General features: G+C 32.9%; 2 protein-coding genes across 2 annotated transcripts; one reads left to right on the top strand and one right to left on the bottom strand.

Moving 5' to 3' along the window:
* The first annotated feature begins 1,345 nt into the window (after positions 1-1,345).
* On the top strand, positions 1,346-2,968 carry LOC146897672 (putative Peroxidase 48). The gene is made up of 3 exons (XM_085734536.1): positions 1,346-1,784; positions 1,967-2,132; positions 2,343-2,968. Exons 1-3 carry the CDS (start codon positions 1,542-1,544, stop codon positions 2,843-2,845), a joined length of 912 nt encoding a protein of 303 aa, XP_085590662.1. The 5' UTR covers positions 1,346-1,541; the 3' UTR covers positions 2,846-2,968.
* A 1,093-nt stretch (positions 2,969-4,061) lies between these two features.
* LOC146897671 (RING/U-box superfamily protein) lies at positions 4,062-9,987 on the bottom strand. Its single transcript, XM_085734389.1, has 9 exons — positions 9,540-9,987; positions 8,823-9,090; positions 7,635-7,736; positions 7,464-7,546; positions 7,257-7,373; positions 6,581-6,683; positions 5,623-6,196; positions 5,048-5,229; positions 4,062-4,488 (listed from the first exon to the last, which is right to left on the bottom strand). Exons 1-9 carry the CDS (start codon positions 9,656-9,658, stop codon positions 4,372-4,374), a joined length of 1,665 nt encoding a protein of 554 aa, XP_085590515.1. The 5' UTR covers positions 9,659-9,987; the 3' UTR covers positions 4,062-4,371.
* Between the last annotated feature and the right edge of the window lie 3,805 nt (positions 9,988-13,792).

Raw genomic sequence — 13,792 nt, 5'->3', positions numbered from 1 at the left:
TACTGTTATTGTAGCAATTGTCATGTTGGGGTTGGAATCGGGAAAAAGCTGAAAATAGAGACGGATCTAATGTCTCCCTTGTTGTTGAATTTTGAATGTATATGATGATGCCATTTCAAAGAAGAGTCGAGCTGAGTGGTGAAAGGGTACTGTTGTGTTTAGAGGTAATGGCCAAAGATTTGTTGGCTATTATTTTGAAGGTTGGAATGTTCGAATTCAATGTCAGGTAAGAAAGTTCGACCCTGAAATGTGATATTATGGGATGAACCACAAGCGACCAAATAATTATCGATGGGATTAATGATGCAAATGATTCCTGGCAAGCAGTGTATGGTAAAAGAATTAGAACAAAAGGGGTATACTTAGGAACTTCATGCATTGCCATATTTGTTCCTTTTATAGAATATATTGATTGTAGTAAATCACTAAAATAACATTGATTGAAAGCTTGAAGCCTAACTCCCAAGTTATTAACTACTAAAGCTTTTGCTATATAGATTTTGTTGAAGTATAAGTGAATTATCAGCTAGAATGGATTAAATTTGAAACTAGTTACAATAACTTCTTGTGCAAGGAATTTCTTACTATGTAACTTAATAATTGTCAAAGTTACTTATTGGTTACAAAACGGTTATATGAACAAGATTTGGTAATGTAGATACATCTGCTACTGTGTCTGCATGTGCTCTCAAACATCTGCAACACTGGGCAGAAGTTCGCAGCAGCAACTTAACCCCAATTCTGTGATGGACAAAACCTCATCTAGGACTCTACAAATGCAATGTGGATGCAGCCTTTTCGGAGCTTCACAACAAGGTTGATATTGACATGTAGTAGATTTTGCAGCTTGAGAATGTGGATTCTGAATTGGATTCAAAGTGTGTGGCTGATCAATTCCACAATAGGAGTCTAGAGGTGTCGGATTTTAATGATGTTATCCGAGCCCGGAGATATGATCTTGTCCGTTGTAAAATCTAAGATTGAACTTTTTAGGAGATAAGTCAATGACGTTGCTCATGTGTTAGCAAAGGCGGCCTTATTTTTAGTTAGTTTCCGCATTTTCAATGATATTCCTACGTGTATTCGCGATATTCTAATTAATCAAATGCTATATGCTATTTATTATAAAAATAAAAACAAATGATTCAAGTATTACAAATAAATAAGACAAAGAACTATGAAGTAATTTTGCCAAAAATAATTAATAAAATTTAAAAACTTTTATACTATCAGCGAAACATATTTGACAACTCGCAGTAATAACTTAGTAACTCATCAATCCATTATTTTGATTTATTGAGTCCATTATTTTATTTTTTTGCGGGTTTGAATTTTAATAATGAAAACAAAGGTGCTAGAAGAAGAATTGCCCCTAAGAAGATTAATATCATGATTAGTAAATACAAGGATACCCTAGTGAGTTCCTTCCTAGTTTCATTGTTCTTTAATTCTTTATTTTCTGTGAAAATTGGGTGTTTTTGTTTTTTTTCATTGTTCTTTAATGCTATCTATCTTTACAAAAGCATCTTCTTGCTTTGATAATGATTTTGATTTGCTGTTCTAACTACTTATGGTGTAATCAGGGTTGTGATGCTTCCTTGCTATTGGAGGACAATGGTGATAGAAACAGTTCCTATGATAAGCAGGCTATTCCAAATCAAACATTGAAAGGCTTTGACAAAGTTGACTTGATTAAGGAGGAGGTGGAACCAGCATGTCCCGGCGACGGCGTTGTGTTTTGTGCTGACATACTTGCTCTTGCCGCAAGAGATTCCGTTCTTTTGGTTTGTTTCTAACACCTATAAGTTTATAGCATATTTCTTCTGTTAAAAGCTCTTAATTCTGATGCATTTTCGCTTTAAATGCTATTTTGTGACTACTTTGATATGGTTTATGTTGGGAATTTATAGCAATGTTTTAGTAAGTTAATAATTTTTGCACCTATTTATGGACATGGCTATTGCAGGGTGGTGAGTCTTTCTATCCAGTTTTAACAGGCAGACGAGATAGCCTGCAATCGTTTTTCCATGAGGCAATTGATCAAATTCCAAGGCCTGACGATAACATTACCCGCACACTGCACCTCTTCAATCTGAGAGGTTTCAACGCACGGGAAACAGTCAGCCTACTTGGTAAATTACTTTACACTTATGCATTTATGAATATAATATGATAAGGTATATTCCGTGGCTGCATTGCGAACTGTTGAGCCTAATGCAGCCTCAACTATGGTCACAAAGACATCAAAAACCCTGATGTCGTAACTGAGATTGTGATCTCACACGTTTTTTAAAACCTTCAATTTGACTAATGAGATCTGTTGGTTTTTTTATAATCTAAAGGAGGACACAACATTGGAAAAATCGGTTGCGATTTCATTCAGCAAAGGCTGTACGACTTTCAAGGAACAGGGCAACCAGACCCAAGCATACCTCTTGATTTCCTCAGTCAGATGAGGCAAAACTGTCCTGACAACAGTAAGAATAATATCAGCAAAAATGGCAGGTTTTCGACGTTTACAGTTTCAAAGCCAATGAATGTTCATCACTCTAGTAACAAAGGGATGTCATACATGCAAGCATTGTCATCTGCAGTTCCATCTGGAGCATCTTTTGACACTCACTACTATCAGACTTTGTTGAGAGGAAGAGGGTTATTGTTTGCTGATCAACAGCTGATGGCTCAAGAGAAGACTGCCAGATTGGTTTCTGCTTATGCTTCAGATGACGGATCAACCTTTCGTATGGATTTTGCAAGGGTTATGTTGAAATTGTCTAACCTTGATGTTTTGACTGGAAATCAAGGTCAGGTTCGTCTGAATTGCTCCCGTCTCGTAAGCTCTTAAGTGAGTTGGTTCATATATTTCATTCTGGTTTAGCAAATTTGTTATCTTCCTATGTAAGTTTCTCATACACATTTGAAGGTAGTTTTGGCCATTTAAAGTGACAGCTGTTACAGAATTTATTGATTTTGGTGGCACTGTGTTAAAAAATGTTTACTCTAGTGTCGCAAGGCTGTAATAAATATCTACAAATCAAAGTGTTCTGTTATGCTTTATTAAAAAGTGGATTCCAAGGTATTGAAGTATATTAAGACCACCAATTCTTAACAAGGTTGTTCGACAAGTGTAGCTATTGTTGCTAATGGTAACGTTAGAACACTAAACAAGACATGAGTGAAATATTTTTCCACCCAAGCATACACTACTCTATCTGTTTCTACATCACATACAAAAATGAGATTCAATACTTTCTTATCACTATAAATCTTATGCAAAAACAATAGAAACCAAACAATGAATTCAATAAGATAAAACAAACAAAACTTCGAGTACAACAAATCAAAGACAAAATTAAAGAAAGAAACTCCGAACTGACCTTATTAATCAAGGAAATCACAGTCGAAGTTAGCAGCATATGCAACTGACTATACTGACAACATGCATTATTGAACTGAGTTTTAAAAGAGAGGGTTCATGTAACATGTAAGAAAATAAGGTTTATAAAGCATCATTTTTAATTTTTTTGGAGTATTTTCTTTTTGGGTTAATATGATTTTGATCTCTTCAAATGTCTTAGTTTTTCATTTTATTCCTCTTAAAAAAAATTGTATAAATAAGTTTGCTTTGTATTTCTGTAAAAAAATTGTATTCTATTTTCATCCAACAGTTTGAGATATTTCGAGTTTATTTGTGCTTGTTACTTTGTCGTACCGTCAAACATTTTTCACCTTAAATTGTTGTTGCAATGTAAAACATTCTAGGTGGATATATATAAACTACTTTTCTGACATTAGTTCAATAAACTGCTGCTGCTGCTGCTAGATATAGCAGTCACAATTTTACCTATTAAGTCAACACATCGGTGGTAGTTAGACCAAAATCGTCTTGTTTTTAAGTCATTTGATCGCAGTCCAACGGCCACTAATTTGCATGAGGTTGTGACTACATGCAATCCAAATCTTTATAATGATGATCCTGTATTAATATGAACATACTTTGGTGCGTAGAAATGTGAATTCATATAACAAAAGTTCTTAAAGAATCTTGGGAGGCCAGCCTATCTTCACAATAAACATGTTTACATAGATATAGGCTAATTTAAATACCATTGTTGCCAAAATTTGGTCAAAGATAGAACCTAAAAGCAGCAGTCCAAAAATAAAAAATAAAAACATTTTGCTATTTGGTTAGATCCTGAATCAAATGAATCAATTTAGTTTATGAAAAGAAGTTTTGGATCCAAACTTATGAAAACTTTCTAAAACAAAAAACAAAAGATATACAATCTTCTACTGTTGTCCTTGACATTGGATGCATTCCTTTGGTCTTCGCAACAAAGACATCACAAGGCCAAAACACAGAACAAAAAATTACTGACTGACCCTTCCAAAAAAGTGTTCCATCTGCAGGCATCCCCGGGATTGCGAACTAGCTTTATTAGGTCCAAGCTTCAACCTTTTTGAAGCTACTGAAGTTTCCTTACCATCCTGCAAAACACAAACTTCTGAACTCAGTTACAGATCTAAGCAAATGAATGCGCAAATAAGCCCTTATGGAGTATTTGAAGACCAGAAAATACAGCCAATAAAGATTTAACAGCTTAACAATATAGTGCAGATACTACTGCTACCACAGTATAAAGGGAACTCCAAAAGTAACTACCAATTTTAATCTGATTAACTGACATTTCAGCTGGTAGAAATAAGGTTAGGGAGAAACTTTCATGTGTCTATTATAAATGAAAGATGAAAAAAAGTAGGTCAACAAACTTTAAGAGTGTAGATCATGACAAAAATGATAGTTGCAAAGGTAGATCAATAAAAGAGAAAAGTAATAAAAACTGTGGGGGATGAATCTTCAAATTCTACAGTAACAAAACTATATATTGATTGATTAACTCTTATAGAAGAGAATATACATGATCACGGGAAGATGGTACATCTAATCTAATTTCAAACAAATCAAGGAAGTGTGGATAAGATATAGAACATCTATAGAATTGCATTGCTTTAAAATTGAACTCTTCAACAAAAGTACACAACTCACCGAGAAGGCTTGGCTTGGATTTCTTAGAACTTTGACTGTGCCACCTCTACCATCAGCTCCTACAGATATCAAATTCCCTTTTGTGGATGTTGATTCACCATTTTGTCCACGCTTGCACCATTTACCCAAGAATCGTTGAGTTCCATCAGGACCAAGCAATCCACCAGAAAAGCAGATGTCCACTGGAGATTAAGGAGAATGAAAGAAATTCAATTTTAAGTTTAATTCAGCGTTTCACAACAAAATGCCTACTTGGATTGAATTATTTGAGTTTATCTACCTGTATAAGCACTTCTGAGAGTTAAGGAGAACTTTGGAAAACAGTTTATGACATGTTCGTAAGTTGTTTTCAACTTATATAAGCTCCCCATGATAACTAAATGAAATAGTTCCTTTATTTTATCTTTTGTAATAGAAATAACTTATACATAAACAGTAGTATAATAAGTGCTTGTGTTATAACTTATAAGCGTTGAATTAAGTTGTTTATCTAAACGATGTCAAACTCTACACAGTATGTATTATAAAAGGTGTAAGAAAAATATGCCCATTTTAAAAGTCAACTCGCAGCGTACCTGAACTTGAAGTTGTTAAAGGTGACTCCTTTCTAATGTTAACCATGGGTTGAGCTTGTTTAGCATTGGCTTGTAGAGTCACGTCTTCATTCGTAGTACCAGCAGTAACGGCAGCCATTTCAGTGTCAATATCAAATCTTGAAGACTCGGCCAAATTACATATTCCTTGCAATGACGTTTTAGTCTTTGTGGCAGATGCTGCTTCTGGCTTTCCTAGATCATTCTTGTCACGATCTTTGTATTCTTCTTCATCAAGAATGATGCAATCTATATCTTCATCAAGAGATAAGGTAGTTTTCCTTCCGTTGCTAATATTCACATCATTATTGTTTGCTGTTTTGGAGTTCTCTATCTTCAAAGATTGTAAAGATTTGTTGGTGTCATTCTTATTCAAATCCATTCCAGATCTGGGTGTTGTGCTTTGTTTGTTTTGCTCTTTTGAAGAAAATGTGTTAGCCATCAATACATCAGAATTAGAATTGATTTTCTTTTCAATATTCTTGGCAACTTTTAGATGCTTCAAATATTCATTCTCTTTTACTTCCATTGTTGTCTCCAGTTCTTGTAGCCTTGCCTAACAATGTCAACAAAAGTCTAAGAGTTAATAATCCATACAAATCTGCAAAATAATGAAATCATCAACTACTCCCTTTATCGCTAGTTTAAGATTATGCACAGCTCTTAAGAAAATCGTTGAATATATTGATTCATACGATGAAACTTTCCTACTTGCCTGAAATACCCTACTGATGTAGTAGTTAACGGAGTAACTAAGTAGAAAGACTAATTAATTAATATAAGCTTAGTTAAGATGCAGATAAATAACAGTATCATTAAAAAAAAAAGTAAATCGTACATGGTATTTTAAAGTAACCAATAATAAGACAAATAAATATTTCAAACAGGACACTTAATATGAGAAAGAGGGAGTGGCATTTATTTCACATCATGTGCTTACCTTCAGTTTAATAATCTTCTCATTAGCCTTCTCAAGCTTTTTACTATAACGAGCCTCACCTCTACCCAGAAGATTACACTTGGTCATTAACTCTTTGTAACTCCTGCCAAAATAGATGCAACCACAATTTAAATTCCGAGAAAAGCATAGAAAATTTTAAGCCAACAAATTTCAATTTGAAGGGCTAAATTTGAACTGTGGCTTCAACATACAGAATAGTACTACAGGCAAAATCCCAAAAATAAAACAGTTCTTGTTTTAAAAACCATGTCGGACCATCATAAAGTTTGCGGTTCATATATCTAAATTGGAAAAATTCCTTAAGCACTTAACCCTTACAGCCTTATGCTTGGGAGGCTGTGGACCATTATAAAATTGTACTCACCTCGGGCCATACTGACCGAGTAAACATGCATCTACGGTGTTCCATTGTACTTGGCTCATACTCTGTGTACCCAGTCCATTCTCCTATTATTGAGAATGAGCGGGTATAAGGGGAAAGGGGACCAAGGAGAAAACCTGATCTATCTAAATTTCACACAAACACCAAACCTCAAGCATGGCAGATCGTCGGCCAGGTCTAAATAAATTCCAGCTCATAACACATACGAAACTATAGTCCAAATAACTTTTCAAATTAGCTTTTTGTGAATAAATCAAGATTTGGAAGATTAACCTGTTCCGCAGGACAAGAGATCTTGTTAATGTGTCGACTGTTTCTTTACTGTTGGTCCCATTACCCAAAGTGGCAAGCTTCAAAACCTCATCTTCGCCAATGTCCAGATCAGAGACTCTACAGTGCAAGCAAAAAGTAGAAAAAATATGAAAAATATTATATCATAAACAAAGTATAGATACTCAATCATAATGCTGCTCCACTCACAATTTTAATGCTGCAAGTTCTTTAGCCAAAGCCATATTTCTCTCTTGCAATTTAAAACGTTCCAAATTTGACTTCTCAAGCTCCTAATTCAGCATGAAATCAATTGAAGTTGATTTGAGCTGTAAACAATCATTTTAGCACAAATGAACGGAAGGTTACAGAATAATTTACCTCTGATTTCACATGAAGCTGGAATTGTATGGATTGTTTTTGCTTCAAGGCTTCAATCTTTGATGCTATTTCTATCTTTTTCTGCTCCTTGCAAGTACAAAGCTGAAGGAATACCGTTACCAAAAGTATTATTTTTAAAATAGATTACTAAATGAAAGACATTTTCATATTCAATCACTATTGTTATTTGAAAGAAGTATGAAAACATCTATGGAAATAGAATACCAAGTAATTTTGTTGCTGGGACTTATTATTTGATGATATCAACTAATAATCAATTTGAATGTAAAGATGTACATTTTATTGAAAAGAATTACGTGGAACCAGTTTGACTCTCGTCACTTATTAACCCTCTCATTCATGTTAGTCCAAAGCTCAAGCATCAACATCTTGAGGTTTTACTAATTTGTTCAATCAAAACTTAAAATAACAAGTTACAAGAAAAAGCACGATTCTTGAACTTCTCTCTATAACTTTTTTCGGTGTGAATGGAATATCTCCCAAGGACAATTGTAGACACTAATTTCTCGAATCAGGTAAGGTCAGATGGACAGCAAAGCTTAACAACAAACGTTTTAACGCTGCTGCATGCCAGGGTTGGATTTCGACTCAAGACCACTGGTTGACCCTTAGCATCTTATCAAAGGGCTCTAGGGTATTTCTTTCTACATTTGAATCGTAAGCAATTTAAGCATTTAGGGTACTTGCTAGAACAACAAACCCAACTATAACGTAGACAGATAATAAACACATAACAAATAAAAAGATTGATCACAATGTTCGACTAATCGTTATAGTTTTTATTATGCAATACTTGAGGTTACAGAATACAGTCTAATTTAAAAGTTTATCCTTAAATTGGTACCAAAGAAGGCTTCACCCCCAAACTCTCCTATTTGTAAATCATAACCAACGATATGAATGGACCAGCCTCAAAGGGCAAGTGCTCTCATGTAGCATCTTCCCGCTTATCGAATATGAACCATACTCAGCATTAACTCAGTTATAGTAAAAATTATTCTCGCAGAAATATTAGAAATAATCATTCCCTTTTCAAACAAAACATAAATCTTCGCGTGCCTTTTCCATCCCAAATTTATCAGCGATTAAAAATAAATCAACAAAACCACCCAATTTATCCAACAAATTAAGCTAAATTTAAATAAATTAGAGGAAATTGGAAAATACCTCATCTTTAAGTTCATCTAACTCCTTTGTTTGTTTCTCTAAAACCGTACTAAGCCCCGAAACTTTCCCCTCCAATCTCTTAACTTCCTTCCTCAAAACACCAGCATCTTCTTCAACACCAACATTCTTCTGAGTAACAACACCTTCCTTCACATCTCCAATTGATTGAAAATAAAGCCGACACGCATCTTTTGCCTTACATCCTTGCTTGCAAATGGGACAAGTATGCTTCTTCGGTGTCTTACAGTACTCAAACCATTGCTGCAAACTACACAGTACAACACAAAATCAAACAAAAAAAAAAACACAAAATCAAGCAAACACACATTTTTGTATCCTCAAAAAACACAAAATCAAACAAACCCACATTTTTTTTATCCTCAAAAAACACAGTTAAACCAACACACACTTTTTTATCAAAAAAAAAAACACAATGAAACAAACCCACATTTTTTTATCCGAAAAAAAAAAACACAAAATCAAACAAATCCACATAGCCAAATTGATAAAGAACGAAACTTTGAGGTCACGAGGAAGGGAGCCCAATTCCCAACAACGAACACATGTCGAACACCAAACACACCTTTCACCAGAAGTGTAGGTGATAAAGACACAAAATCGAACAAACCCAACAAGACAAAATGGTAAAAAACGAAACTTTTAGGGTTTAAGGTTCGATTAACGTGAGAAAATTGAAGAGGGTTGTTAGAGATTTACCAGAGTTCATGAAAGACGTGACCGCAGATTGATACGCATTGAAGATCTTCGTTAACGGGGTTGAGAGATTCGTAGCAGATTGAACAAATGGTGCCGGAGAATTCGCCATCGTCGACCATGGGTTGAGGTGTGATTTTTCTCTGTGATTTTCTGGGTGGAGTTTCTCGAGAAAAAGAAGTGAGAAAATGAGGGAAATTTTGAAACCTGGCGCTGAGTTAATTTTTTGAGAGAGGGAAAAGTGAAAAAATTAAAATTTGCTAAAAAAGGGAAAAGTTCAAAATAAATTAGTAATAATTGAATCAAATAATAAAAACGATGAAAATAATACGTAATGGATTTGAAAATGATTGCCGTTAAATTGGGAATGAATGAATGAATGGGTTGGGTTATTCTTCAACAGGGAACAATTTTGTTTATGTTTGGTATCTTGGTATGTGTGTTTATCGATATGTAAAATCTATAATATTTTTTGAAATTTATAAGGTTCGTCATGACACTGACATATCCACCGTAATATCAAATATATGTTTTGATCGTTCTATTTTGAGTTATTTTACTTAGGTTATAGTTAAGCTTTGGATTATCGCGGATGGATTTAAACCTTGCATAGAGTTGTGTGTAGTTGTTAGAACATGTGTAAAAAATGAGTTAAAAACAAAACACAAATTCTCTTATTGGGTAGAAATAATATAGTGTGAATTGAAAAGTGGAAGTTCTGCATTGGATTGATCAGAACATTAGTAGTGTTTATATGATAGGGTGCATATTTATGTGAACGAATAAAGTAAACACTAGCGAAAAATATATATTTATATATTTTATTATTTGGAAATGTTTAATTAAATAATTAATTTAATCATTATTAGAAAGTGTTTTCTTAGTCACCAAGTTTTGCTAATATATTTTGGAGCGCAATTTGAAATATTTTGATGCACAATCTAAAATATTTTGGTATGCAGTTTATAATAAATTTTGTTACTTGATCTAAAATATATTTGATACATAATATTTGTTACTTGATCTAAAATATATTTGGTACATAATATAATATATCTTTATATTCAATATAATATATTTTGACACTCAATTTAAAATATTTTTGTACTAGATCTAATTTTTGGTCAAGTAGCATAGTGGTTGGAGCTCACACATTTTAAATGTGGAGAAGTGGGGGTATAGTAGATCTAATATGTAAATTACTTGTTTCCAAAGTTTCACATATATTAGTTGTGATTTTTTTGTATAGATAGAGAACTTACATAATTCATTCTACACACCGAAAAGTATTCTGAAACTTCAAATCTTTTTCTTCTCTCTCCATTTTCAACTTGTGTTGACGAGCATTTTTTTCTCTTCGTCTCCTTCAGAATTAAGAGTGTTCTTAATACCACGGACCCTCCTAGATATGATGTCCATTCGAAATTGAGAATGGTCATAAGAGCATAGTCCTTTCAATAATTTATATTCCTTCGGAATAAATAGTATTTCTAATATCATAGTCCCTCTTTGAGGTACAATATCTCTTCAAAAATTAAGAATAATCTTAAAAATATTCTTCTTCGTTTCTTGGAGAAGTTAGAGGTTAGAATAGTGGTAGCACCATATTTGAGTGGTTGAAATACCATAATGATATTTGAATATGTTAAATATTAGAATGGTGGTAACACCATATTTTAGTGGTCACAGTACTATCATAATAGAGTGGTCATAGTACCATAATTGATTGGTTTCAATGTTAAATTATGAGTGGTCTTACTACAATTTGGAAATCCAAATACAACAATTTGGAAAACCAAAATCAACGATTTTAAGGCAGAACAATTGCAATTTCAACAATAGTTTGTCGCTTCACCAAAGTTATTCAAACTACTTTTATTCTTTATGAAAGACCTTTTTGTTGATTTGTTTTTATTGCTTTACACCCTTCAATCATAAATATAAGATTTTTTTTTACAGATTCATTGAATCATTGATGTATTAGGTTTATATTATAGATAAGATACATTTATTATTTAATAAACTTGAAAAAAGAATCTTATTCTTATATTTAGAACCGAATGGAGTATTGAATTGTAGGAGCAACCGAAAAATTGAAGGTGTGGAATTGATGAGAATGAATTCCTAAAAAACAAATTTCTTCCATTAAAAGTCTTCTTAATTTCCTAATTTAACAATCAAACTCGAGACATTAAACAAACAATTTAGGTGAGACAACCCATAAGGTGTGTTTGATTTACTAAAAAAATAAAGGACGTGAGGGGACAAATCTTTTGGTGGTGTCCGGGGTTCGAACGCCGGACCTTGCATATATTATGCATTGTCCTTACCATTTGAGCTAAGCTCACGAGGACATGAGGGGGCAACTCTAGTTGTACAGTGTTTTATTTATAAAACTGTTTTTGAGTCAAGACAAACTGGTGACAAGTGACATGACAAAAACTGAAATTCTTGACCCTCACTAAACCACATACAAGTTGTCTAAAATACCAAAACAATCTTTGGTCCATAAAAAATTGCATAACACCAAAAAAATTCAATACCATAAAAGTCTGTCATGTGTTCTGCTTTATATTATGTTGTTCTTGTTGGAATATTTTATTATTTAATAATATTCAAATATCATTATGTGGGCAAATATTGTAATAATAATTATATTAGCTATTTATCAATTGTGAGCCTTAATTGATTAGTGATCAAATTAAGTAATAAGGCTATTAGATTTCTAATTAGATAATTAATTAAATATTTAATTAGTTGATATGGACTCAATGAGTGGATGTCCGGATGGCCCATTAACGGAATAATGGGAAACCCTAATGGTCATCCAATGTAAAAGAGGCTATGGTCCCCAATATACCGTACACGGCGAACTCTCTCTTCTCCCCATCTGAAGAGAACTTGAGGCATAAAGGTACCGGTTGAGGAAGAACCAAATCCGCCGCCGCTAACCGTGTTGATGTTGATGTTTGTTTCAGATCACCTTCTCTCCTTATTGCCGTTGCCGAGAGGGCTACATGAAAGCTTTATCCAAGTATTCCTAAAACTTCTTAATATCCTTGATAAATCAAACATGTCGTAGATCCGATCATAATCATGTTCAATACTTTGTTTGCTTCCGCTATTGATTCATAATTTCCAACAAGTGGTATCAGAGCGGTCTTCATGTTTGATTTATTGGGATCATGTATTCACATGTATATTTCAATGGCTTTGCTTTATTATATTTAGTCATCGATTTCGATTTAGAAGTAATATTGCCATGTTCTGTTCATATCGATGGCTTTACTTTGTTTATTTTAATTATTTATTTATCGATGGCTATGTGAATCAATTCTTTTCTAAATCGGTGTTGATTTTATGATATCAATGGTTTTGCTTTTTTTTGTTGTTGATCGGCATCCAATTTGTTTGTTTTGCTAATTTATTTTTTCGAATTGCTTTGCGATGCGTACCACATCTCGTTTGATTGAGATTTGTGATTTATGAGTAAAGAAATTTTACGATTTTCAATCGTGTAAGTGTTCATTATAAACCAGTGAGATGTTTGCTGTCAAAGGCTTCTACGTTTTTTTTTTCTTCTTTTGGAATCATAAGGTATCATTGGCTTTTAAGGCAATTTTAATTTGATCTCATGATTAATTGATAGTTTTCTGTGTGCATCCGGTGACTAATTGTGTGCGCATAACAATATAAAATTCCTGAATTTCATTCGGTTATTGAATTAGTGCTGGAAAAGTGTTGATAAATTCTTATTTGGTGATTGTTTTGGTTTTTCAAATCATTTGGCTTAATTTATTTAGCATATAGTTACAATTTTGGTATACTGATAAAGCCATTATTATAGCAAATTTATTTTAGTTGCTCAACAAATAAGAATATGAAATTTTGATAAAGATTTGAATTTTATTTTTATTTTGGTGATTTGATTTATATTAAATCTTTTGGTTGAAATAAATTTCAAATATCGTTATCATATCTTACAGTTTAATTTCTATTTGAAATTAATTTTGATTCACGAAGATTTTGTACATAAAGTTTATTTTGAGAAGTAGGCAAATAAAGAGTTAAAATATATTTGTGATATATATGTTGTCTTTTAATAATAAATCTCAAAATAGTATGAAGAAAATTTTTTAGTACAGAAAGTAAGAATTTGATTCTTTAAATTTGGGAAATAGTAATTCTAGTTTTGTTTGTTTATTTATATACATATAAAGTTTGTTTCCTTTATTTAGGAAAACATTTGTGCTAGA

This window comes from Medicago sativa, chromosome 8, assembly GCF_051527215.1.
Source record: "Medicago sativa cultivar Bolivia chromosome 8, Bolivia_mono, whole genome shotgun sequence".
In the NCBI taxonomy this organism is placed as follows: Eukaryota; Viridiplantae; Streptophyta; class Magnoliopsida; order Fabales; family Fabaceae; genus Medicago; species Medicago sativa.
Note: the sequence above shows the minus strand (reverse complement) of the source record. Positions and strands in the feature narration are given on the sequence as shown.